This window comes from Mastigoproctus giganteus, chromosome 9 (genome assembly GCF_048544385.1).
Source record: "Mastigoproctus giganteus isolate SK-2022 chromosome 9, ASM4854438v1, whole genome shotgun sequence".
NCBI classification, from domain to species: domain Eukaryota; kingdom Metazoa; phylum Arthropoda; class Arachnida; order Uropygi; family Thelyphonidae; genus Mastigoproctus; species Mastigoproctus giganteus.
In genome coordinates, this window is record NC_143583.1 from 91,098,687 (window position 1) to 91,126,078 (window position 27,392).

General features: G+C 37.9%; 1 protein-coding gene across 1 annotated transcript in view; it reads right to left on the reverse strand.

Moving 5' to 3' along the window:
• Positions 1 to 27,392, reverse strand: part of LOC150080537 (tight junction protein 1-like) — a 489,733-nt gene that overhangs the window by 98,141 nt on the left and 364,200 nt on the right. The window contains exon 25 of the mRNA XM_090380724.1: positions 12,044 to 12,110. Within this exon, the coding sequence (XP_090236850.1) occupies positions 12,044 to 12,110 (67 nt within the window). The remainder of the gene's footprint in view (positions 1 to 12,043; positions 12,111 to 27,392) is intronic.

The window sequence follows — 27,392 nt, forward strand, 5'->3', positions numbered from 1 at the left end:
GTGCAAAACCACCACTTTGCTTATTGGAGGCTTGAAGTGGTGGAACCCATGTATAGTCCCCAGAGCTAAGTTCCGGTCAACCATTCCCCATCTCTTCCGTCATGCAGTACGACTGATGGCTTTTGAGGTTATGATGAACATCATGGCGAGATCCAATCTTCCTTACATTTCGAGGGTACAGCTCTAAAACGGTGTTCGCAGGCCAGCTGCTAGTCAGTACACCAGACCGAACCTATTGGTAACTCTTTAGGAGGCTACCGGATCTTGCTACCTCTACTCTGCCAGATAGTGAATGGAGGGAGACCTTAGTGTGTATGCGGGGAGCATTGTCGAGGCCATGTTATGTCAACGATCTGGATATATTCTTACCATGTGTATGCCATATCCAAAAATTTCATTACTTCATACAGCATGTCCCCCCCCCCCACTTTTTCTTACTATTGAATACACCATGAATTTTCAAACTAATAGAGTAAGCTTATCTGTGAAAAGATCTAAACCACCCAAACACTTCCTAGTTCATTTCACAAATATACGTTTTTTTTTTTTTTTTTTTTTTTTTTTGATTTGGTAGTTGTTGGCGCATCGGCTTCTGTGGCCATATTGCACCTCCCAAGGTTTTTGCAGTACTTTGATCCAAGCCCGAGGCGGGAATCGAACCCGCGACCTTTGACAAATATACGTGGTCTCAATTATAATCTCAACGATGACCATTTCCATTTGCAGTGTGCCAAACTCCATGTACTTTTTCTGACAGAATCTCAGTTATCAGTTGATTCAAATACTGCTCATCTCAGTTGCCCAAACTATTTGCTGTATGATTCCTTTCACCTCAAATGTGGTACTTGTGCATATGTCCGTTCCGATATTCCCTATTAGACTTGGTAATTTGGAATCTCCTCTTTTTGATCTTCTCTGTCTTAAAATCTCTCTACCTCATTAAGTTGAATTTATCTGCTGTCTCTACAGTTCTCCCAACTCCAGTAATCACTTGGAACTCTTTGACTTCTCTTTGCAACTTGACTTTCTCCAGTCCAACTTTCCTAACAGTGAGGTAATTTTCCTTGATGATTTTAATGTTTACAGCTCCAGCTGGTTTCCGTTTTCTAGTCACACCGACCCAGCTGGTCGAGATGCTGAGGCTTTTTGCAATTACTAATGACCTTGCACAGATTGTTCATTTACCTAGAAGAATACCAGACAATTCTAACCATGCAGCCAACACGCTTGATCTTTTTCTCACAAACAACCCTTCTAAGTACACGATTGAAGTGAGTGGTCCTTTAGGTACCTCAGATCACAACTTGGTGATTGTCTGTTCTCCAATGGAGCCTTTATCTCATGGCTATTCCCAACCTTATATCGTTTGGCATTACAAGAATGCAAAATGGGATGACCTGCGAGATTTCTTTTCTTCTTTTCCTTGGTCGGATTACTGTTTCAAAACTTCTGATGTCAACATTGCTCAGATCGTGTCAGTGAAATTATTCTTGCAGGAATGGAATCCTTTATTCCACACTCCACTTTAAAATCTTGTCCTTTATCTAAATCTTGGTTTTCCAATAAATGCGCTAAGGCAGTTCAAGAGAAGAATGCTGCACATTGTAATTGGCTTGTTTCCAATTCTTCAGTTTCATTTTCTGCCTACACCAAAGCTCGCATCAAGTGTAAAGCAGTTATCAATCAGTCCAAACTAGATTTTGAACAGGCTAAGAATAGAAAACTTGCTTCTTGCCCTAATGGTAGCCGAGCATTCTGTTCTCTTGCCAAAGCTATTGGCCGCAATTTTTGCCCATCTCTACTCCCACCTCTGTCAAAACCAGATGGTTCTGTTGTCACTTCAGCTAAGGATAAATCTGATCTGCTAGTATCCATTTTTCTTCCAACTCCTGTATTAATGATCTTGGTAAAACACCTCCCACCATTCCCAACATGCTCCATTTGATGTCTCTAGTGGTCTTCCATCAAAAGGATGTCAGAAGGATTTTGACGAATCTTGATGCTAACACAGCTCCAGGTTCTGATGGTTATTTCTCCACTTGTTCTCAAAACTTGTGCTCTTGAACTAACTCCTGTTCTTTGCGCCTTTTTCACTTTCTTATTCCAAAGGTGTTTTTCCTTCTGCTTGGAAATTTTTTCATATCCAGCCAGTTCCTAAAAAGGGTGACAAATCTCTCCCACCTAATTATTGTCCCATTGCAATTACTTCTATTCTTTCTAAAGTAATGGAGAAATCAATTGACCACAAACTTTTAAATTACCTAGAAACCTTCCGCCTGATCGACGATCGCCAGTATGGATTCCATTATTATTGAACCATTGGTGATATTCTGGCTTATGTTACTCATTTATGGACAAATTCAATGGAAAAGCTTGGTGAAACACAATCAATTGCCCTTGACATCTCAATGGCTTTCGATCGTGTTTGGCATAAAGGTCTGCTAAACACGTTTCCATCTTATGGTTTGCCAACTGTTTTTAGTAATTGGTTATCCAGTTTTCTCTCTGATCGCTCACTGAGGGTGATGGTAGATGGCTCTCTGTCTTCTAACTTCTCCACTAATGCCGGTGTCCCCCAAGGTTCAGTTCTTTCCCCCACTCTTTTCCTCTTGTATATTAATGACCTTCTTCCATTGACTGGAAATTCTATCCATAGTTTTGCTGATGATAGCACATTGCATTCCACTTTCCATTTTGAGAATCCTTGCCTTGCTCAATCAGCTTCAACTTCTCGAATATCCGCTATCAATTCCTTAAATGCCAATCTCCACGTAATTCTCCAGTAGGGCAAAGACAACTTGGTTTGTTTTCAATCCTTCTAAAACTCAGTCTTGTCTTATATCTCACAAAAAGGATTCTTCTACTCCTATGCTTATCTTTGGTGACATTCCGATTTATAGGCAAACTGATAGATCTCTTTTGGGGATTACCCTGACTTCTAATCTCTTTTGGCACAAGCACATTACAAATACTGCATCCTCTGCATCTAAAAAACTTGGTTTTCTCTTTTGCTCTCAGCCTTACTTTTCTTCCAAACAGCTGTTCATTCTGTCAAATCGCAAATCTGTCCTACCATGGAATATTGTTTCCACATCTGGGGTGATGCCCCCAAAACCTCTCTCAGGTTTCTAGATTCCATTCAGAAGAGGGCAGTTAGGTTAATTAATGATTCCTCTCTATCAGAGTCTCTCCACTCTCTGTCTCACAGACGTACTGTTTCTGGTGCATGCCTTTTCTACAGATACTTCCATGGGCACTGTTTTTCTGAATTGGCTTCTATAATTACCATTCTCTCTTTCAAAACTGTCCGAACATGTGCTGCCACCAGCCAACATCCATTTAATGTCCAACTTCAAACTCACGAAACCAACGTTTATTCCTTCAACTGCCATTTTCTGGAACAACCTTCCTTCATACGTATTTCCTGAAAATTACAGTCTACAGAAGTTCAAGTCTAATGTCAACAAATATCTTCTTTCATCTTCTCAACCTCCAACCCAAGCATGGTACTAAGTACTATAGGTTCTAATGCCTCTCATGTTTGGGGTTTTCAGTAAAAAAAAAAAAAGTGCCTTAGAGCCTTTGAGCTACTTATTTATCATAATTGAACCCTACTATTCCACTGCACTACTAGTCACGTGTTATGATGTTTGTGTCAAAACACCGATACAAGAGCAGTATGAATAATAAGTTCACAAAATACCTACCTAAATTTAAAAATAAGCTAATGGATGTGACTAAAAGTATTAAACTATTTGTCAATCACAATTTAATATGATAATTAATCAAAAAGATGATAAAAATTTCCAAAAAAATTATCCATTCCCACAAGCTCAAAAATTTTTCGACCATTCACATTTACTCTCATACCACTACATGCCCCAATTCCCCCAAGATATTGAGACACTTGGTGGAACTGAACAATCAGTTCAGTTCCGCCAAGTGTCTCAATACGGAGCACTGCTTTTGTAAAACTGAAGCAAAGGGGTGATTTATTAAAAACTGAAAACTGTCTTTTTGCTTCTTGGTATGGCACCTTCTGTTCAACTTTGTACTTTCGAATATTCTTTTCTCTCTGCCACTGTATGCACTCCTTTGAATATTTTGAATGTTTTCTCTTACAGTTTGGGCATCATTGCATTTCAATGGTACAGTCTATGTGAACATGTGCTTTTGAACCACAGGAAGCACAGGTGGTTACACTCCTGCAAGCTGCTTGAACACTTATGGAGGGGTGCAGTATCTTAAATAAATTACACTGTAAAGATACAGAATATTTGGAGTTTTTTTTTTTGCTAACTTTATATCTAGAATTAATTCTCTGCTAGTCTGTACTCTTTGTATTTCTTTAACATGTACAATACTCCTTTATTACACACACACACACACACACACACACACACACACACACACACACACACACACACACACACACACACACACACACACACACACTCGGACTGGTGCTCTTGTGTCATGGTCAACAAGCTTGAAAATAAATGGAATTGGTATGTTGAAGCTCAAACTTCCTTAAACAGATGGTGGTAGAAAGATTGTCCAGTAGGCTGACAGGCTGCAAATAACAACCAGTTTTGTTAATAGCATTGATGTTCCATTGTCAAGATTTTGCAATAGAGCAATGAACAAATATCACATTTTGCTGTAAACTAAGAAAATTTGCAACAGAAATGTATGAAATGTTAAAAACTGTGTATGGTGATGAAATATTAAGTGTTACTAGTGTGTTTGAATGGTATAAGTAGTTCAAAGATGGACAAAAGGATGTTTGCTATGACCCAAAAATTTGGCAATTTTCAACTATATATAGTTGAATATACAGGCTTATGAATATGATGCTATATATAGGCTTATATAGCATCAAACAAAAAAAAAAAAAAAACACAAACACCCTTCTCATTTCACCCATCCACTCGCTTCAAATGTTTGTCTAGTTTTGCCTTGAATCTATTTAAGCTGTCAACTTCAACAATGACAGATGGAAGTTTGTTCCATCTATCGTTGTAGAAGTTTTGTTCCATAAACAAAGCTAACACCTAACAAAGCTGATTCAGACTATGCATTAAAAGAGGATTCCAAGACAATCACCAATAATTTAAATAATCAAATACAACAACTGGAAACCTTCCTTCAACAGTTTGCATTGGCAGTTAATCCTAATAAGTCAACCAAAAACACTTTCTCTCTAAAGCTAAATCCAATACACATCCCACAAGAAATGAATAGTAGTCAGATACCTCAATGTCGATGAAAAGTTAAGTTTTAAGTAGCACATTCAATCCCTTCATATCAAGGTGTCTAAAATGAAATAGATCATAACGAAAAATCTACAAGACTTTGAAACCAATAATGAGAGTATAACAGAGATATAAAAACCACAAAAAAATATGTGTATCATGTTATTCATCAAGTAGCACTATATGGATCAGAAATCTGGGCTTCTGCAGGCAAAACAAACATCGGAGGCTACTACAATGGATATCATACAAACACAAATGTCCCAAAGTAATATAACACACCTCACAGCTTATAGAAAATATCAACTAAATTCCACTCCAAAGCAGAATTCACCAAGCCAGGCTAAACACCATAAACAAGATAGCAGGCATCAGACATTTCCATCTGTCTGGAAAACTTGTCATAGGCAAAATCCCATTCCAGCGCTGAAGGAAAAACCACTATTAGGTCATAGCAAGATGCAACTACAAAAAACTCAAGAGATTTCTCCTATACAGTTATTGGCAAGTTCAAGATATTGATATCGATCACCACAGATATTCAAAGGATCAAGAGTCAACAATGGAAAAGTGTCACAATTAAGCAGATTGAATAGCAATACACTATCTGTGACTTTTCTTAATAAAATACACGACTAATACAAAGCATAGATGTCAGCAATATTATATTCAAATAGATTTGTGAATTATGTCCAATATCAGTTGTATAAGCATATACCCTGATATCTTGTTGGGGAATATACAAGGAGTTAGCTCCTCAGTGTAAGCCCTAGCCAGATATAGCTATGAGAGGTAAATGTATAGAAAAACTGATGTACAATAAACATTAGATATGATCTTGCAGCAATTATGTGATCAAGGCTTATGTGAGAAATGCCCACATAAGAATTGATATCAGAAGAGACTGATATTATGTTAAAATGTGACAAGTTATATGAAATATCAAAACTGCAGTTTAAAACAAACAAAATGCTATCATTTTCTTGATAGTGGTAGTAGTAATAAAGGCATGTGATGCAAGAAAGCAAGCGTATGAGCTTATGTATGAGCTCCGAAAAAAAAAAAAAAAAACCCCAATTATCCATTCCCTCTAAAAGTTTGTCCAGTTCCTCCTTGAATTTATTTAGGCTATCAACTTCCACAATGACAGATGGAAGTTTCTTCCAGCAATTAACCACCCGCTGGCTAAAGGTAAAGGCAAATTTCCACACATCTTTCTACAGCTATCTTTCCTCAATTTGAATTTATGCCCCCTCAGGTTAGTAATGTGAGCAAACAGAAGAATCTCATCAGAATTCAGCGTGCTCAACCCATTCAAGGGCTTATATACCTCAATCAGAGGCGTGGCCTGACCATTGCCTTATATAAAGGGATAATCACCTCCTTTTTCCTACTAGCAAAATTCCTGTATATCATGGATAATACCCCCTGACCTGCTCTGGCAGCCTGGCTGCATTGCTCAGAAAACTTCATATCTGACTGTGCAATTACTCCCAGATCATTTTCATTTTCTACCACCCTAAGTGTAGTACCACACAGTTCGTACATTTCTCTGTGGTTATTTCTACTCAAATGCAGTACTTTGCATTTGTCACTGTTAAACTTCAGTTGCCACTTCTCAGCCCATCTGCCCAAATTTTCTAGATCCTGTTGCAGTAGCACACTGCCATTAACAACCCTGCCAACCTTTGTATCATCTGCAAACTTGGACATTAAGCCTGATACACCTTCATCAATATCACTGATAAATATACAAAACAACCACGGGCACAACACCAAACTCTGGGAACTCCGCTAATAACATTAGTCCACAGAGAGCAGTGTCCATTGATTACCACTCTGTGCCTTCTCCCACTCAACCACCCTTTTATCCATTGTAGCAACTTACCCTTAATACCATACTACTCCAATTTGTACAGTAGTCTTTCATGCACAACAGTGTCAAAAGCTTTCCTGAAATCCAAGTATATGATATCAAAATTATTTTTGCATCCAATTCCTTTGTAACCACATCATAGTATCCAATGAAATTTGTCAGAGATTTTCCCTTAACAAACCCATGCTGTGTCTGAATTATTACTGCAGTCTTGTCTAGATAATCTTTCAATGCATCTTTAACCTGTGACTCCATTATTTTTCCCGGAACAGAAGTTAAACTAACTGGTCTGTATTTGTGTCACTCTTACATCGCCCCTTTGTGAATTGGGGATACATTTGCAATCTTCAGTCCCTGGGGACTTCCCCTAAGTCCAAGGATGCTCTCATAAATATGGCTAAGGGTTTGCTTGCTTCCTTTGCCTCCATCTTCAATATAACTGGATAGATCACATCCACCCCAGGTGCCTTTCTTATGTTTAACTTCAACAATTTCTCCTCCACTTTGCTCTCAGTTATTACAAAATCATTAAGCATCCTGTTATAGTTTGATAAACTTTCAGCATTTTCCTCCCTTAATAACTCCTCATGTGTGAATGTAGATGCAAAATACTCATTCTGATTATCAGCTATCTGAGCAGGATCATCAACAGTTGAACCATAGATACAAGTGGACCAATCTGATTCATCCCCTTTCTTCTAGAGTTTATATAAGTAAAGAAGTCCTTGCTGTTTTTTTTAGCATCCTTTGCCAAAGATTTCTCATAATCTGCCTTTGCTTTCCTGATCTTCTTTGTGATTTGATTACAGACTAGCTTATATCTGCCATAGGTTTCTGTGTAGCCTGATAATTTATATGCATCCCATGCATTTTTCTTCTCTGCTGTGAGTCTCATTGGTTCATCTGACATCCATTTAGGCCTAAACTTTGAACAGTATTTCTTAATCAGTATGAAAAGCCTAGTAGCTTCCACGATTAGTTCCTTGAATGCTTCCCACATAGAATTTGCTGTTCTACACATCAGTTGGTCCAACTGTACAGAATTTAAAACTGTCTGAGACCACTGTAGCCACCTTTACGGAAGCAAAAACCCTTCCCTTTACCCCTGATGGTAATTATATCTTGAAGTAAATCCCACATTAGTACACTGCGATCACTGCCACCTAGTGGTTCCTTTATCTGCTATGTCTTAATGCACAAATAATGATGACTGATAGGATAGAATATTTGCATCTAATCTGAGTCTGGGTTTACTGTTGACTTGCTAATAATATAAATTTGAGTATGGGGAGCCATTGATCAAATTTTGCAAAGGTTTGGTGGTGGTTTTCATGTGGTGGGATGAGTTATATGAAATGCAGCAATGAATGCCAAAACTTACCAAGACCTTGACAACATGGATATGGATCCATATGTTGCTCAGCATGACAAAGCACTTTGCCACACTGTCATAATAACTGCCTCTTAGCCCAAAGTAAAAATTAACATGCTTAGTTAACTCTTTCCGTGTGCTGTAGCAAGATCCAAGAACTGGGTGTTAGATGACTTTCATCAACCAGTGCAATACCGCCACTTTGCGTATTGGAGGCTCGATGTGATGGAACCCATGCTTGGTCTCCAGAGCAAAGCTCAGGCAACCCCCTCCCCCATCATGCAGCATGATTGATGTCTTTTCAGGTCCAATCACATCCTATCCAATCTTCTTTATATTTCAAGGGTACAGCTCTAAGACAGTGCTTGCAGGCTGACTGCGAGAAGGTCCACCACCAGACCAAACCTATTGGTAATTCTCTAGTAAAGCTTCCAGTCAGCTAGTATATAATTTCGTTGCCTATACTCTGCCGGATAGTGACTGGAGGGAGTCTGAGTGGTGCGTATGTTCTTGCCGCATGTACAACGTATTCAAAAATTTCATTACTTCATACAGCATGTCCTCCCCACATTTTCTTACTACTGAATACAACATGAATTGTCAAACTAAAAGAACAAACTTATTTGCAAAAAGATCTAATCCTTCCAAATACTTCCTCGTTCATTTCACAAATATACATGGTCTCAGTTCCAATCTCAACGATGTCCATTTACGCTTACAGTCTGCCAAGCCCCGGTGTACTTTTTCAGAGAATCCCAATTATTGGTTGAATCAACCACTGCTCACCTTGTCCTAATTATTTGCTGTATGATTCCTTTCACTTCAAAGGCACATATGCCCATTCTGACATTTCCTGTCAGAGACTTAGTAATTTGGAATCTCCTGTTTTTGATCTTCTTCTTCTCTGGCTTAAAATCTCTACCATATTTGGCCAAATTCATCTGTTGCCTCTATCATTCTCCAAACTCCACTAACCACTTGGAACTTTTTGACTTCCTCTCTTTGAAACTTAACTTTCTTCATACTTCATCCAACTTTCCTAAACAGTGAAGTAATTTTCCTCGGTGCTTTTAACATTCACAACTCCAGCTGGCTTCTGTTTTCTAGTCACATGGATCTATTTGGTCGAGATACTGAGGCTTTTGTAATTACTATTATCTCATGCAGAGTGTTCGTTTACCTACCAGAACGCCAAACCAGACAATCCTAACCACATGGCCAACATGCTTGATCTTTTTCTCACAAACAACCCTTCTAAGTACATGGTCAAGGTGAGTGGTCCTCTAGGCACCTCAGATCATAACTTGATGATGGTCTCTTCTCCAATGGAGCATTTCTCTAGTGGCCATTCTCAACCTCATATTTTTTGGCATTACAAGGATGCCAAATGGGATGAGAATTTTCTTTTTTCTTTTTCTTGATTGGATTACTGTTTCAAATCTTCTGATGTCAATGTTTGCTCAGAAATGAAATTACGGACATGTCAGTGAAATTAGGGACGAAATACTTTATTCCATACTTCACCACCTTAAAATCTTTTCCTTCATCTAAACCTTGTTTTTCCAATAAATGTGCTAAGGCTGTTCAAGAGAAGAATGATGCATATCGTATTTGGCTTGTATCTAAACCTCCAGATTTATTTTCTGTCTACACAAAAGCTGGCGACAATTGTAAAGCAATTATCACAGTCCAAACTAGATTTCGAACAGGCTAAGAGTACAAAACTTGGGTTTTGTCCAAATGGTAGTTGAGCATTCTGGTCTCTTGCCTGGCCACAACTTTTGTGCATCTCTATTTCCACCTCTGTCAAAACCAGTTGGTTCTATTGCCACATGAGCCAAAGATAAAAACTGAGCTGCTAGCATCCTACTTTTCTTCTAGCCTATGTGTTTTGATGATCTTGGTAAACCACCTCCCACCATTCCCAGCACACTCCAGTCAATGCCTCCTGTGGTCTTCCCTCAAAAGTATGTCAGAAGGAATATGAACAATCTTTATGATAAGAAATCTCCAGTTCCTGATGGCATTTCTCCACTTTTTCTCAAAACCTGTGTGCTTCTGAGCTTACTTCAGTTTTGTGTAGCCTTTCACTTTCTTATTCCACATGTGTTTCTCTTCTGCTTGGAAACCTGCTCATATCCAGCCAGTTCATAAAGAGGGCTACAAATCCCTCCCATCCAATTATCGTTCCATTGCATTTACTTCTATTCTTCCTAAAGTAATGGAGAAATCCATTAACCACCAACTCCTAAACACCTTCCATTTGATTCCATGGTGAATGCATATTGACGGAATCCATACTGGTAATCAAGGATTGTCAATATGGATTCCTTCGGTGTCTATCCCATATCTATCAATGATATTGATGAAAGTGTATCAGGCTTAATGTCTAAGTTTGCAGATGATACAAAGGTTGGCAGGGTGGTTAACTACAGTCATCAAGATGAGCTACTGCAACAAGATCTAGGAAAATTGGGTCGATGAGCAGAGAAATGGCAGTTGAAGTTTAACATTGGCAAAGCAAGGGTACTCCACATGGGTAGCAGAAACCCCAGAGTAACTTATCAACTGTGTGATACTACTCAGGGCAGTGGAGAATGAAAAAGACCTGGGGGTAATTGTGCAGTCAGACATGAAATTCTCTGAGCAGTGCAGACCTGCTGCCAGGACAACTCATGGGGTTTTGTCAATAATATACAGGAACTTTGCTAGCAGGGATAAGGAGGTATTATCCCTTTGTATAAAGCCATGATTAGTCCACATCTTGAGTACTGCATACAGGTTTGGAGTCCTCACTTTAGGAAGGATGTAGATCTACTGGAACAGGTAGGAAGAAGGGCAATGAGATTGATGAAGGGAAAAAAAGGGTGCTCTTATCTTTCTAGATAAGAGCACCCTTTTTTCAGAGCGGAACATTCTGTTCTGCAGTATGCAGAACAGAAAGGCCTCAGTTCTGCATACTGCAGCATTTTGAGACCAGGCACCTGCAGAGATATGATTGAGGTGTTTAAAGCCTTGACTGGATTGAGTAAGCTGAAGCCAAATGTTCATGGTATTTTTCCATTTGCTGAGACTACACATGTGAGGGGGACACAAATTCAAGTTGAGGAAGGATAGTTGCAGGATAAATGTGCAGAAGTTTGCCTTCAGCCAGAAAGTGGTTGATTGTTGGACCAGGCTTCCATCTGTTGTTGTGAAAGTGGATGAGTTGAATAAATTGAAGGAAGAACTAGACAAATTCTTGGAGGGTACAGATAAGTGAACTGTTTTTTTTTTTTTTTTTTTTGGCGATGCTAATTAAGCTTGTTTTCTTACTACTACTACTATAATTACTGATAATTTGACATCCATTACAAATGTAATAGGTGTTGAATGACAATTGTCAATTTCAATTGTTATTGTAATCAGTATAAATGTGGGTTCATTTATACTGATCTTGTACTTTTGCTAACTACTGCTGTTGATAATATACTTATGTGAGTATGCGTAAATAAATTAAAACGAGTGTGTAACAAAGAGGTAAGTATTTTTGTTTGTTACCATGCATATGCCTGCTTCCACTTTCTTTTGATTCTCGATTTACTTCTCCTGCATGACTTTCTATTTCCTAAGGAACATATTAGATGGATTACAAACCTAATAAATATTTCAAAAAATCAACTCTCTTAAAGGAAACTCTGAGAAAGTAAATAAAATTCAGATATAAAGATAAAGATCTATATCATTTCTTGTTTTACATCAGATTCCTATAAAAAGTATATTCAAGTGAGATAAATAAATTAAAATTTTTTACATTCATATAAAATATCAACATTAAAAAATCTTTAATTCACTAATAATGCATCAATTTACAATAAAAAAAAAAAATGTTTAACCATAATTTTAATTTTTAAGCATAATTCTGAGTAAATGAATGAGGAAGGTCTGTTCTCCCTCGTTGGTGGGAGAACAAACTAGTGAAGACAAATATAAAATCTTAGGGAATAACAGAAGATTTGATGAAATGAAATTACTTATTGGCAGTTGTCGAACACTGGAATAACTTTCCTCCAAAGTAGTGGAGGAAGTGTGGCTGACTTTAAACCAGAATTGGTTGATTACCTTGTGGAAATAGTAAGAAGATTCTGTTTTATTTTGTTATTATTTTATTTATTTATTTTTGGTTGATGCAGAGAAAGTTTGATCTACTAATGCATGGTTAAATGAATTGTTCTTGCCATTGATAGAAATTCTATACAGATATCATGACTAAAGTTTATTTAGTAGCTGTGATTCTCCTTGATGAAATAAAGAAATTAAATTTTTATGAATTTGCTGAGACAGAAGTAGAAGATGAAACATATAGCATAAAAGATTATTTTGATTGGCATCCAGTATTGCCTGCCAACCAAAATAGAATAGGATATTTATGAATAGAATATTTAAAAGTAAAATATGAAAAAAATCATACTGCATTTTTCATTATTACAAGGCTGGCAGCTGATTGCTGATTTTTCTTGTATGATCACAAGCAGAGAACCTTCCAGAAGTGCAGAAGTGTTGTCAACATACATCACAAAATAGCGATAGTACAAATTTGTATATAATGAGAACTATGTAAGTGTACAGCACTCTGCTAGGAAGTGTCATACTCTGTATTGTTTTAATTCATACAAAACAATCCAAGAGTCATATTTATATCTGTGTTTGTATATTTTGTAGTGCACAATGGAAATAAGAAATGGAAGGACTAAACCTGACATATTCTATAAAAAAGCAAAGAAAAAATACTGTAGAATTTGTTTAAAATGTGTATTGTGCATGAAACATGCTGAGCAAGACAGACCATGTGTTCCACATAATGTTTGCCATATTTGTACTAAACATGCACTTAAGGAAATGGAGTCAAAGCAAGGGAAAAAACCCAGATAAATAACTGCTATTTCTGCTTATTTAAAATTCCAGTCTATAAGCAAAAATAAAAAGGGCATTTCTTGTCAAATTTGTCATCTGATATAAGACCTTCCACATGGATGTAATCAGCATATACTTTTTCCACCAGAAACTGCTGATACAATTTCATCATCAGAATCTGACTGCAATGCTATAGGCTACAGGGTCAAAGCTTAAAAATTTTGTGTGTGTGTGTGGGGGGGGGTATGATCTTTTATGATTAGGAGAGTGTAGCAACTTCAAGGTGAACCTCAACTACTACAACTGCTGCACAACCTGAGTCACTGTGTGTGAATGCCACTCATGAAACATGAATATAATTATGAGTAAATAACTAGCATGTCATAATTCTTATTTATTGATATTTTTAGGGTTTTACCATCAAGCAAACAACAAATAAATAAACTGAAAATAATTTATGCTTCATTAGAGCTGTAATGAGTTGAATGTTTATCATCTTATGAAATATGTCCATTCTACTTAAAAATTCAACTGCCAAGGTTTCTAGCCTAATATTATTATGATGTCCCTATGGGTAATGATAAAGGACAGTGTTCCAGACTTTGTTATATCATTGTGGATCATAAATAATTATTCAGTTTTTTGAGACTAAAAAATCTTTTGGTGGTGGAAATTGTTATCATGTGATGAGTATTGGTCTTGCAAGTAGTACTATTTCAGTCAGCAGGTCAGAAGCATGTTTCTCAGGTTTTATAAAGTTGACCAGATCTCAAAAATTACAGCCCACTAATTTTTTCCCCCTTTTTAATCAAATAGTTATCTCATTCAAATCTCCTTTATTCGAACTGTAATGGAATCATCTTGTTTCCTAAGAGAAAATTTTCCACTTTATTTAGTAATTTTCTGATTTCATTTTTGTATCATTAAGATATGGAAGAGTGGTATCTGTATCTGCCAGTTCAAAATATATTTTTTGATATTAGTTTTTCAATTCTGGCTTATTATTATTAGCTATATGGTACAAGGAAGCCTGAGGCTTTTGCTACACCAGCCAAAAAAAAAATTCTGAGTTACCCTGTGTGTGTGTGTGTGTGTGTGTGTGTGTGTGTGTGTGTGTGTGTGTGTGTGTGTGTGTGTGTGTGTGTGTGTGTGTGTGTGTGTGTGTGTGAGAGAGAGAGAGAGAGAGAGAGAGAGAGAGAGAGAGAGAGAGATAGAGAGAGACAGAGAGAGTCTAAAGTAGAAAGGAATCACCAAAAAGGAGAAGAATGATGATATCCAGCGCTCGGGATCCTGGGTGTGCCAAGCCCAGATGTGAGCCCCTGGAGTTACTGAGAGACCAAGGTCTTTGTTTCATTCTGTAACTCTTATCCATGACTTCAAATCTTTCATGAAAGATTTTCTATGATTCTATACAAAATCAATTTTCTCATATGCTCACTAAAACAATAAATTTTTTTAATTGAAAAGGAAGGAGTACAGGTAAATGAAAAATCCATAACCAAGTGCATTTGTACCCCTGTCAATTTTCTATGTTTCAGAAACTTCTATAAATTTTTGAAGAGCTATACTTAGTTTTCACTGAATTCACTAAAGACCAATAATGAACAGTCCACCTTATGATGCAAAATGGATGTACATTTAACTTGCTCTCATGTTCCATCTATTTTTTTAATAGTGGCCACAAACATGATTATTTTATTCTTTTTTTTTAATGAAAACTCCAAGCACAAAAGGTATCAGAACCCCTAGTACTTAGTACCATGCATTGGTTGAAAGTTGAGAAGACAGGAGAAGGTACTTGTCCACATTAGACTTTTAGACATTAGAAGTTTCTGTAGATTGTAATTTTTAGGAAATATATGTGAAGAAAGATTGTTCCATCAAACAAAAGTTGAAGGGGTAAATGAGGAAGAAGAAATGTTGGTTCTGTGAGTTTGAAGTTGGACAGTAAATGGATGCAGACAGGTTGTGACACGCATTTTGACTGGTTTGGAAGAGAAAGAGAGAGGGAGAATTACAGAAGCCAGTTCAAAAGAACTGTGCTCATGGAAGTATCTACTGAAAAGGCATGGAACAGAAATTGAAAGCCTGTGTGACAGAGTGGAGAGAGTTTGTAAGAAAAGGTTCATTAATTAACCTGATTGTCTTCCTTTGAATAGAGTCTAGGAGTTTGAGAGAGAGAGAGAGATTTTGGGGGTACCACCCCAGGTGTGGGAACAATGTTCCATGATAGGGTGGATTTGTACAGAGTCAGTAACTGTTTAAAAGAAGAAAACACCAAGAATCAAAAAGAAATCCCAGTTGTTTTGTGCAGAGGATGCAATATTTGTGATGTACTTATGCAAAGAGAGTTAGAATCAGTGTAATCCCATTGGATATATGATCATGTCTAGAAATCTGAGTGTCATCAAAGATGGGCACAAGAGCAGTAAACTGTTTTCTGCAGTTGAAGTTGAAGCTCTTTATGCAGTGCAAGTTTTCTCAAACTGTAAAGTGGAATGTAATATACTGTCATCAGCAAAACTAACGATAGGGTTTCCAGTCAGTGAAAGAAGGTCAGTTAATATGCAAGAGGGAAGAGAATGGTAAAAAAACTGAGCCATAGGGAATACTACATTAGTTGAGAAGTTAGAAGACTATCTACCATCAGCTGTAGTGAATGGTCAGAGATAAAACTGGCTACCGAATTACAAAAAAAAACAGGAGATGAGAGCTTGTTTAGAAAACTTTAATGACTAACATGATCAAAACCTTTGGAAATGTCAACAACAACTGCTAGAACTTTTCCATTGAATTTGTAAAAAAAAAGAGTAAAGGCCAATATATCACCAGTGCATTAACACTGGGAGAATCTACATTGGTATCATTGATCAGATGGAAGGTTTTGAGACAATGTTAAGAGTTGTCAGTTGATGGATTTCTTTGATGACAGTTGGAAGGAAAGAATATTACTCTTTTTAAGAAATTGATTAGATACAAGCAAATTTCCACACAGAAGGAAAAATGTTGGTAGAATAAGAAAGGGTAAAAAGGCAAAAAAACAGGAGAAAACTTAGTTGTTGTTGTTGTTGTTGATTAAGGGTTTAAAGACACAAGGGCATCAATGGCCAAGATGTGTCTTTCCAAGTTTGATGGAAATCAAACATTAGATTTGTTTATCAAATCTGATTTGCCGAATAAAATTAAGTAATTCATCTATATTCGCGGAATTGTCTAAGATCTGTTGAAGGGTAACTGGATTCTGATTATTGCATGAACTCTGAAAACAAAGCAATCTGGAATTTCTGAATCGAGGGCATACCAAAAGAATGTGTTTTACGGAAAGCTGAACTTGGCATTGGACACAGCGTGGGGGATTTTTGTTTGCCAATAGATGAAAATGAGTAAGATGAGTATGGCCAATTCTCAGTCTGGCAAGTATTACTTCTTCTCTGCGACTCTCTCTGATGCTGGAATTCCATATTTCTGGATTAGGTTTTATTTCCTGCAGTTTATTGTTGATTTCATTTTTCCATATTTCAGCCCATTCATTTTCACTTTCTCTAATAATGATTGGACTAAAATCAGTGTGTGGAACTATCATTGTTTTATTTGGCAGTTCTGATGCTGCCTTAGCTGCAATGTCTGCTTTTTCATTGCCTTCTATTCCGCAGTGTCCTGGGATCCAGCAAAGTGTTATATCAGATTGTTTCTTTTGACATATGTTGATTAGAAAGTCAATTTCTTGTAGGAAAGGATGATGAGAATGTCGTTTACCCTGTATGGCTGAAATAGCACTGAGTGAATCCGAGTAAATTAAGACAGAGAGGGACGACTCTTGACATATTTCACTTAATGCAAGCTGTATAGCATATAGTTCTGCAGATAGAATGCTGCACTCAACTGGAAGGGATTTTGAAATTACATGCGATGGGAGCACGGCTGCTGCACCTACATGTGATTGGCTCTTAGATCCATCCGTATAGATTATGAGTTTCCCAGTGTGTTGCGAAGTATAGTTGGCATGCAACTGTCGGATATTACATGGTGGAATGGTATTTTTTGACCACTGAGCAAAATAAAGATCAATGTTTATATGATGTCTATTCCATGGGGGTAAAGGCATATTTTCATTTTCCGCAATTTTATTGAGATCGAGTTTCCACTTTTTTATTATTTCTTGAAGACGAATCCCAGCAGGTCTGGGTTCATTAGGCTTAGATTCATAAAGTGTTGGCCATAAAGGTTGGTTAAGGTATACCCAACAAGGGTGAGTTGGAAAGCTTCTTATTTTGGCAGCGTATTGGCAGAGTAGGCGTTGTCTTCTAAGATAAAGCGGAGGGTCGTGTGCTTCTATATACAAGCTTTTTACAGGCGAGGTTCTGTAAGCGCCTAGTGCTGATCGAAGGGCACTGTGTTGAATGGTGTTCACAGACCGTAAGATGCTGTTTTTAGCTGATGCATATACTATGGCTCCATAGTCTAATCGTGACCGGATTAGAGCACGATATAAATTGAGCAGTGACTGTCTGTCAGCACCCCAAGATGTTGAGGATACTGCACGAAGGATGTTTAGTTTCTGGAGGCACGTAGTTCGTAGATAGGTCACATGTTTACGAAAATTTAATTTGGTGTCTAAATTCAGACCCAATAATCTCATGGAGTCTGTCATTGGTATTTCTCTGCCTTTCAGTTTTAATACAGGTTCCGGATGAAGCGAGCGTAATTTACAGAAATGTATTGCTGCTGTTTTCCCCTCGGTTAATTGATAGCCGTTGCTTTCTGTCCAAGTTTCAATTTTGTTTATTGCTATCTGTAGTTGTCTTTCAATGGTAGCCATGTTGGATGATTTACAGGAAATAGCAAGATCGTCTGCATACATATAAACTTCTACCGTGGATGGGATATCTCTTATAATGCTACTGGTACGTAATGCAAAGAGTGTGGCACTTAAAATCGATCCCTGAGGTACTCCTTCTTCTTGTGTGTGAATTTTGGACAGCTCATTCTGGAATCTTACTTGAAAGGTCCTGAGGTGAAGAAAATTCTGAATGAATCTAGGCAGGTTACCTCTAAGTCCAAGTTTGTATAAGTCTTGGAGGATTCCATATCTCCAGGTTGTATCGAATGCTTTGGTAATATCGAAAGTTATCATTACCATGTGCTGTTTTTTAAGAAAAGCATTTCGAATCTGAGCTTCGACCTTGACGTGGACATCAGTTGTAGATCTATTACGGCGGAAACCAAATTGATGGCATGATATGGCATCTTGATCTTCAACAATCCAAACGAGTCTCTTGTGTATCATCTTTTCCATTATCTTTCCTAAACAGCTGGTCAAAGATATAGGACGATAACTATTGGGAGAGGAAGCATCTTTCCCGGCTTTCGCTATGGCTACCACAACTGACTGATGCCATGTATCAGGGTAAACATTCTCCTCAAAGATTCTATTGTAAAATTTCAGTAGTATAGATTTTGAGTTTGAGTTGAGGTGGCAAAGCATTATATAGAAAATGCCATCTGGTCCAGCAGAACTATTTCTAGAATTCTGGAGAGCTTCGTTGAGTTCATTCATAGTGAAAGGAAGGTTATAAGAATGAGATTGTTTTGTAACAAAGTTAATTTTATATTTTTCCATGGAAATTTTTTTACATCTAAATGAGTCTTCATAAGATTGAGATGATGAAGTGACTGCAAATGTTTCTGCTAAAGCCTCTGCAATATCAGTTGGAGAAGAAATATCTATTCCTTTCCAGGACAAGATTGGGGCTTTGGTTTGTTGACACTTTCCACTGAGGGTACGGATCTTTCTCCAAATTATTCTTGGGTCAGTGTTTCTGCAGATGGTAGAACTGAATCGAATCCACGCATCCTGTTTAGCTTTTCGACGAATTCGGCGTGCTTCAGCTTTCAGCCGTTTATAGTTTATAAGGTTCTCCATTGTAGCATTTCGGCGAAAAGTGTTCCAAGCTTTGTTTTGTTTCCTTTTGGCAAGATAGCAGTCCCTTGTCCACCAATTATTATACCTTTGTTTTGTAGGGTTAACTTTCGGTATTGCGCTGGTAGCAGCTCCAAGTAATTGTTCTACTATATGTCTAGTGGCATTATTAATAGATGCAGAAAGAATCAAATGGTTATCAAATTGCACTGTTTTCGAAAACTTTTCCCAGTTAGCTCTGTGAAAATTCCACGTAATTTTTTGGTTAGATGTATAGTTTGTATCCGTCTGTATTTCACAAATTATAGGAAAGTGATCGCTGTTGTGAAGATCAGTTAATACTGTCCAATCAAAGCTAGGATAAATGGACGAGGAACATATGGACAGATCCAGAGCAGAGCTAGAACCTGTAGGCAAGTGGATATAAGTATGCACACCGGTATTCAGTAGTGTTAAGTGATGGTTATCAAGTAGAGTTTCGATCATCCTCCCTCTACGATCCATGTTCGGGGAACCCCACAAAGGATGATGAGCATTTAGATCACCTAGAAAGCATACAGGTTGGGGTAGTTGATTATGTAAATTATCAAGTTCTGTAATGGAACATGAAACGTTTGGTGGAATATAAATGGAGACAAGAGTGAGATTAATCCCAAGAACAATACGAACGGCTATTGCTTCTAGATTAGTGGAAAGCTGAACGGGTTTTGATGGTACATTACTACGAACTAATATTGCTACTCCTCCTCTTGCTGGAGAATCGGAACATCTGTCACGTCTATATAGTGTATACCGTGAGAAGTGTGGGCTATAATTTGATGATAAATAAGTTTCCTGTAGACAAATACATGCAGGATCATGCTGGTGCATTAGGTATTTTAATTCATCAAGATTACTTCTTAGTCCTCTACAATTCCATTGAATAATTTTCTGCATTACTTGGGTTTAGGTTAGATGGATTGGTCTGATCGTTTGTTTTTCCCTCGATCCTGTTTATATTTCTCTCGTTTTGAAAAGACTGGGCGAGTAATATCCATCTCATCATCAGCATGAAGCATGAGAACAGCATCATCATTGTCTAATTTCTCATCGGTTTCCATGGTTCGTTCAGTTGGTTTATTTTGTGTACGATGAACATCTTTCTCCTTTAATAATGTGCCTGAGTTTGGAACGTCTTGTTGTGGCTTGGATGGCTTTGTATTAGTAGTATTTGATGTACTCTTTGTCTTTGTTGCTGTTAGTGTCTCACCATCCGCAAGGATGGATCTAGCCCATTGAATAAGAGATAATTTAGGAGAAATAGTAATATAAGTCTGAGTAGAAAATTCTTTAGTGTTTTTAACAGCATTGGAATATGTTTTGGCAGGGATCACATTTAATATTTGTTTACGTGCCTCTTGGTAAGATACATTTTTCTCTACCTTGTACTTCATTATTTTCTTTCCCGTTTTCCATAATTCGCAAGTTCTAGAATATGCGGGGTGAGTACCCTGGCAATTGGGACACTTTGGCGTAGCTGCTGTACATTCAGTTTGGGAATGGTCTGATGAGCCACACAGGGGACAGATTGTCTTACCTTGGCATGCTGTTTGAGAATGACCATACTTCTGGCATTTAAAGCATCTAAGTGGATTTGGTATATATGGTCGGATCTTACAGGAAAGGTAGCCAGCTTTTACTGATTCTGGTAGATTCGGACTGCTGAAGGTAAGGATAACATTTCTTGTGGGTGTAAGGACACCATCTTGTTTGGTCATAATTCTTTTAGCACCGACAACACGTTGTGCTTTAAGTTCTTCGGCAATTTCTTCCTCAGAAACATTAAGGAGGTCCCATTCCGAGATGACTCCCTTTGAGGTGTTTAAACTTCTGTGCGGGGTTACTGAAATGGGAAGGCCTCCGAAGGTCGTTTGCTTCAGGAGTTGTCTAGAATGACTGGGATGGGAAGTCTCTATAAGAAGATCTCCTGAGCGAAGGCGTTTGACAATTTTGGGAGTACCTGCTACAGCCTCTATGCTTTTCTGCACAAGAAATGGCGATAAGCTACTAAGAGGTTTCGTTGATAAAGAGTGTAAAATTAGAAAAGCAGGTATGTCATGTGAAGAATCATCTTTTTTGATTCTTTTTGCTTGAGATGACTCAAGTTCATGCGAGCACGTAGGCTCTACAGTCGGTGATATTAATGGATCCATGTTTGCTCCTTTTCGCCCTGAGTATTAGATTAATACTCAGACTACCAGCCCCGCCACGTGGAGGCAGGAGCGGTGCCACCAGTGACCAAGCGATAAGAGATTAGTGGTTAGTGCGTTAGAGAAATTGGTTATATATATATAAATATAAAAGAAAGGTGTCTTTCCTTTCTTGATACGAAGCTAAGTTCTTTATTTAGAAAAAGCCAAAATTAAATAATTTTATAAATAAAGAGGGTTTTAACAATCTCTACAATCTGTCGCTTAGAGAAAAGACGCTTTCAAATCACTTTGGAAATATCGCTATGATCACTCGCTTGGCACTCGGGGCCTAAAAACTTAGTAGCATATGTTTTGAGAACAAGTGGAGAAACAGCATCGAGAACTGGAGCTTGCTTGGCAACAAGATCGTTCAGAATTCTTCTAATTTTGTTCTGTCAGAAGACCATGGAAGGCAATGAGCATGGTGTGTCTGATATGGTAGGAGGCAATTTACAAAAGTCATCAATACAAGAGTTAGGAGAAAAGTAAGATGCAATAGAACCATCAGGTTGTAACAGAGGTGGAATTAGAGAGGAAGAGAAGTTGTGGCTAACAGCCTTAGCCAGAGATTTAAGGCTCAACTTCAGTTTAGATGAGAAGCAAGTTTGCTCTATGTAGCCTGTTCAATATTGAGTTAGGACTGAGCAATAATTATTTTACAATTTTTGTGAGTTTTAATGTTAACAAAAAATGAAACAGAGATTTATAAAAAGCCAACTGTGATATGCTACATTCGTATCTTGAAGAGCCTTAGCACATTTATTGGAAAACCAAGGTTTCAATAAAAGATGAGTTTTAAGGTGAAATCAGGAATAAAATATTTCATCCCTAAATAGATTTCACTAAATGATCTAAGCTAACATTAGGATCGAAAGATTTAAACTAGTAATCCAACTAAGGAAAAGTGAAATAGAAACACACATCATCTCATTTTGCATTCTTGTAATCCCAAGGAAAACAAGGCTGAGAATGGCCATGAGAAAGAGAAAGTGCACTGGATTGGAGCTTCTCTCTTACCTTTACCTTTCACAACAGTTATCTTTTTAGATATTTCTCATGCTATTAGATTATGATTACTTCATTGGCTGTCCAATTAGAGTGACCTAGAGGACTGGGTAACTCAGATCACTCTGAGTTACCCAGGCAGTAATATTTTAAGTAATATTTATAACATTTAAATGTTATAACATTTAAATGTTAACATTTAAAATTTAAATGTTATAACATTTAAATGTTATAAATATTACTTAAAAAGAGTAAGATTCATAACATTTACTGTTTACTTTGAATGGTTGTTGCTAAGGGATAGATTAAGAGTGGCAGTTAGGATTGTCTGGTATTCTGGTAGGTATTTGAACAAGTTGAGTAAGGTCATTAGTAATCACAAAAGCCTCAGCATCTCAACTGGCTGTGTCAGTGTAATTAAAAACTAGAGCTGACTTCAGTTTTCTAGTTACACCAACCCAATTACACATTAATATAGATGCTGTGTACACATTAAAATCATCAAGGAAAATTATCTCATCTTTAGCAAAGTTAGGTTGGAGAAAGTTGAGCTTTAAAGAAAGGACGTCAAAGACTTCTAAGTGATTAGTAAAGTTGGGAGAATGATAAAGGCAACAGATGAATTTGACAGAACGTACAATACTTTGGTAACATGTACTGGTTTAAGTTGAACATGTATTGGCTGAAGGAAAAGGACTATTAGGTCATAGCAAGATGCAACTACAAAAAACTCAAGAGATTTTTCCTATACAGTTATCAGCAAGTTCAAGATCTTGGTATTGATCCCAGGCATGCAAAGGATCAAAAGTACAGGAAGTGTCACAATTATCCTGATTGAAGAGCAATACACTATCTGTGACTTTTCTTAATAAAATACATGACTAATACAAAGCAAAAATGTCAGCAATATTATATTCAAATAGATTTGTGAATTATGTCCAATATCAGTTGTATAAGCATATACCCTGATATCTCGATTGGGAATATAAAAGGAGTGTAGCTCCTCAATGTAAGTCCTAGCCAGATGGTTATGAGCAGTAAATGTATAAAAACACTGGTGTACAATGATACAATGAATGTATAAAAATACTGGTGTACAATTTGGTCCTTGAGGTTGTCACAGACATTCTCTCAGATAGGTCAGACAAACTATACTGGCTATGTGGAAGTCTAAAACTGACGGAACTGATATTCGGGTGACATTCAAGTCAAATAGACCCAATTTCGGCGAAGTCAGGACGGTCTGTGACAGCCAAATCCTCTGCTTGCACCTTCACAATGGTGGGACTGTTAGTAATCCTGGGTATAACCTCGATGTACAAGTACATGGTGGGTGACCACCCAGGTGTGAACCAACGTAATAAGGGGTCGAGGTATGGCACCCACACCACATGGAGGAATACCGCCCCTCTATGTTACCAGGCAGTATTAGGTGGTAGATGACTCTCATCAACCGGTGCAATACCACCACTTTGCTTATTGGAGGCTTGAAGTGGTGGAACCCATGTTTAGTCTCTAGAGCTAAGTTCTGGTCAACCCTTCCCTATCTCTTCCATCATGCAGTATGATTGATGACTTTTGAGGTTATGATGAACATCGTGGCGAGATCCAATATTCCTTACATTTCGAGGGTACAGCTCTAAAACGGTGTTCGCAGGCTGGCTGCTAATTAGTACACCGGACCGAACCTATTGTTAACTCTCTAGGAGGCTTCCGGATCAGCTAGTGTATAATCTTGCTACCTCTACTCTGCCAGATAGTGACTGGAGGGAGCCCGAGTAGTGTGTATGCGGGGAGAATTATGGCAAGGATCTCGGTATATTCTTACCATGTGTACACCATATCCAAAAATTTCATTACTTCATACAGCATGTCCCACCCACTTTTTCTTACTATTGAATACACCATGAATTGTCAAAATAATAGAGCAAGCTTATCTGCGAAAAGATCTAAACCTCACAAGCACTAACTAATTCATTTCACAAATATACGTGGTCTCAATTCTAATCTCAACGATGTCCATTTCCACCTGCAATCTGCCAAACCCCATGTACTTTTTCTGACAGAATCTCAGTTATCGGTTGATTCAACTACTGCTCATCTCAGATGCTCAAATTATTCGTTGTATGATTCCTTTTGCCTCAAAGGTGGTACTTGTGCTTATGTCCATTCTGATATTCCCTGTCAGACCTGGTAATTTGGAATTCCCTCTTATTGATCTTCTCTGGATTAAAATATCTCTACCTCATTGTGTCAAATTCATCTGTTGTCTCTACCGTTCTCCCAACTCCATTAATCACTTGGAGCTCTTTGACTTCCTCTCTTTGCAACTTGACTTTCTCCAGTCTAACTTTCCTAACAGTGAGGTAATTTTCCTTGGTGATTTTAATGTTCACAACTCCAGCTGGCTTCCATTTTCTAGTCACACCGACCCAGTTGGTCGAGATGCTGAGGCTTTTGCAATTACTAATGACTTTGCACAGATTATTCATTTACCTACAAGAATACCGGACAATCCTAATCATACAGCCAACACGCTTGATCTTTTTCTCACAAACAACCCTTATAAGTTCACGGTTGAAGTGAGAGGTCCTTTAGGCACTTCAGATCACAACTTGATGATTGTCTCTTCTCCAATGGAGCCTTTATCTCATGGCTATTCCCAACCTCGTGTTGCTTGGCATTACAAGAATGCAAAATGGGATGACCCGTGAGATTTCTTTTCTTCTTTTCCTTGGTCGGATTACTGTTTCAAAACTTCTAATGTCAATGTTTACTCAGATCGTGTCAGTGAAATTATTTTTGCAGGAATGGAATCCTTTATCCCACACTTTCAAATCTCGTCCTTTATCTAAACCTTGGTTTTCCAATAAATGTACTAAGGCTGTTCAAGAGAAGAATGTTGCATATTGTAATTGGCTTGTTTCTAATTCTTCAATTCCATTTTCTGCCTACACCAAAGCTCGCAACAATTGTAAAGCAGTTATTAATCAGTCCAAACTAGAGTTTGAACAGGCTAAGAGTAGAAAACTTGCTTCTTGCCCTAATGGTAGCCGAGCATTCTGGTCTCTTGCAGCACCTCCGTAGCCAGGTGGGAAGGAGCAGCAGTGCGTAGCACACGCTTCTTGATTAGACTGGGGTTTGAGCCCGTCATCACCAAATACGGAGGATGCGGAAAGGTCAGGGAATGACCACTGCATATCCTGGAGCAATATGACCTTAGTTGCTAATGCTCCTATAAAAAAAAACCAAATAACAAATAAATAACAAATGGTCTCTTGCAAAAGCTATTGGCCACAACTTTTGCCCATCTCTGCTCTCACCTCTGCCCAAACCAGATGGTTCTGTTGTCACTTCAGCCAAGGATAAAGTTGACCTGCTAGCATCCCATTTTTCTTCTAACTCATGTATTAATGATCTTGGTAAAACACCTCCCACCATTCCCAACATGCTCCATTCAATGCCTCCTGTGGTCTTCTGTCAAAAGGATGTCAGAAGGATTTTGACGAATTTTGATGCTAAGAAAGCTCCAGATGGTATTTCTCCACTTGTTCTCAAAACCTGTGCTCCTGAACTTACTCCTATTCTTTGCCGCCTTTTTTCACTTTCTTATTCCAAAGGTGTTTTTCCTTCTGCTTGGAAATTTGCTCATATCCAGTCAGTTCCTAAAAAGGGTGACAAATCCTTCCCATCCAATTATCGTCCCATTGCAATTACTTCTACTCTTTCTAAAGTAATGGAGAAATCAATTAACTGTCAACTCTTAAACTACCTAGAAACCTTCCGTCTGATCAACGATCGCCAGTATGGATTCCGTCAGTGTTGATCCACTGGTGATATTCTGGCTTATGTTACCCATTTATGGACTAATTCAATGGAAAACTTCGGTGAAACACAAGCAGTTGCACTTGACATCTCAAAGGCTTTCGATCGTGTTTGGTATAAAGGTCTTCTAAACAAGCTTCCATCTTATGGTTTGCCAACTGTTTTTAGTAATTGGTTATCCAGTTTTCTCTCTGATCGCTCACTGAGGGTGATGGTAGATGACTCTCTGTCATCTAACTTCTCCACTAATGCCGGTGTCCCCCAAGGTTCAGTTCTTTCCCCCACTCTTTTCCTCTTGTATATTAATGACCTTCTTCCATTGATTGGAAATCCTATCCATAGTTTTGCCGATGATATCACATTGCATTCCACTTTCCATTTTGAGAAACCTTGTCCTGCTCAATCAGTATCAATTTCTCGAAATTCTGCTAGCAATTCCTTAAATGCCAATCTTCAGGTAATATTCCAGTGGGGCAAAGACAACTTAATTGATTTCAACCCTTCTAAATCTCAGTCTTGTCTTATATCTCGCAAAAAAGGATTCTTCTGCTTCTATGCTTATCTTTAGTGACTCTGATTTCTAGGCAAAATGATATATCTCTTTTGGGGATTACCCTGACTTCTAATCTCTCTTGGCACATTACAAATATTGCTTCCTCTGCATCTAAAAAACTTGGTTTTCTCTTTTGCTCTCGGTATTACTTTTCTTCCAAATAGCTGCTCATTCTGTATAAATTACAAATCTGCCCTGCCATGGAATATTGTTCCCACAACTGGGGTGGTGCCCCCAAAACCTCTCTCGGGCTTCTTGATTCCATTCAGAAGAGGGCAGTTAGGGTAATTAATGATTGATCTCTAACAGGGTCTCTCCACTTGCTGTTTCATAGATGTACTGTTTCTGCTGCATGCATCTTCTACAGATACTTCCATGGGCATTGTTCTTCTGAATTGGGCTTCTATAATTCCTGCTCTCTCTTTCAAAACAGTCCGAACACGTGCCGCCACCAGCCAACAT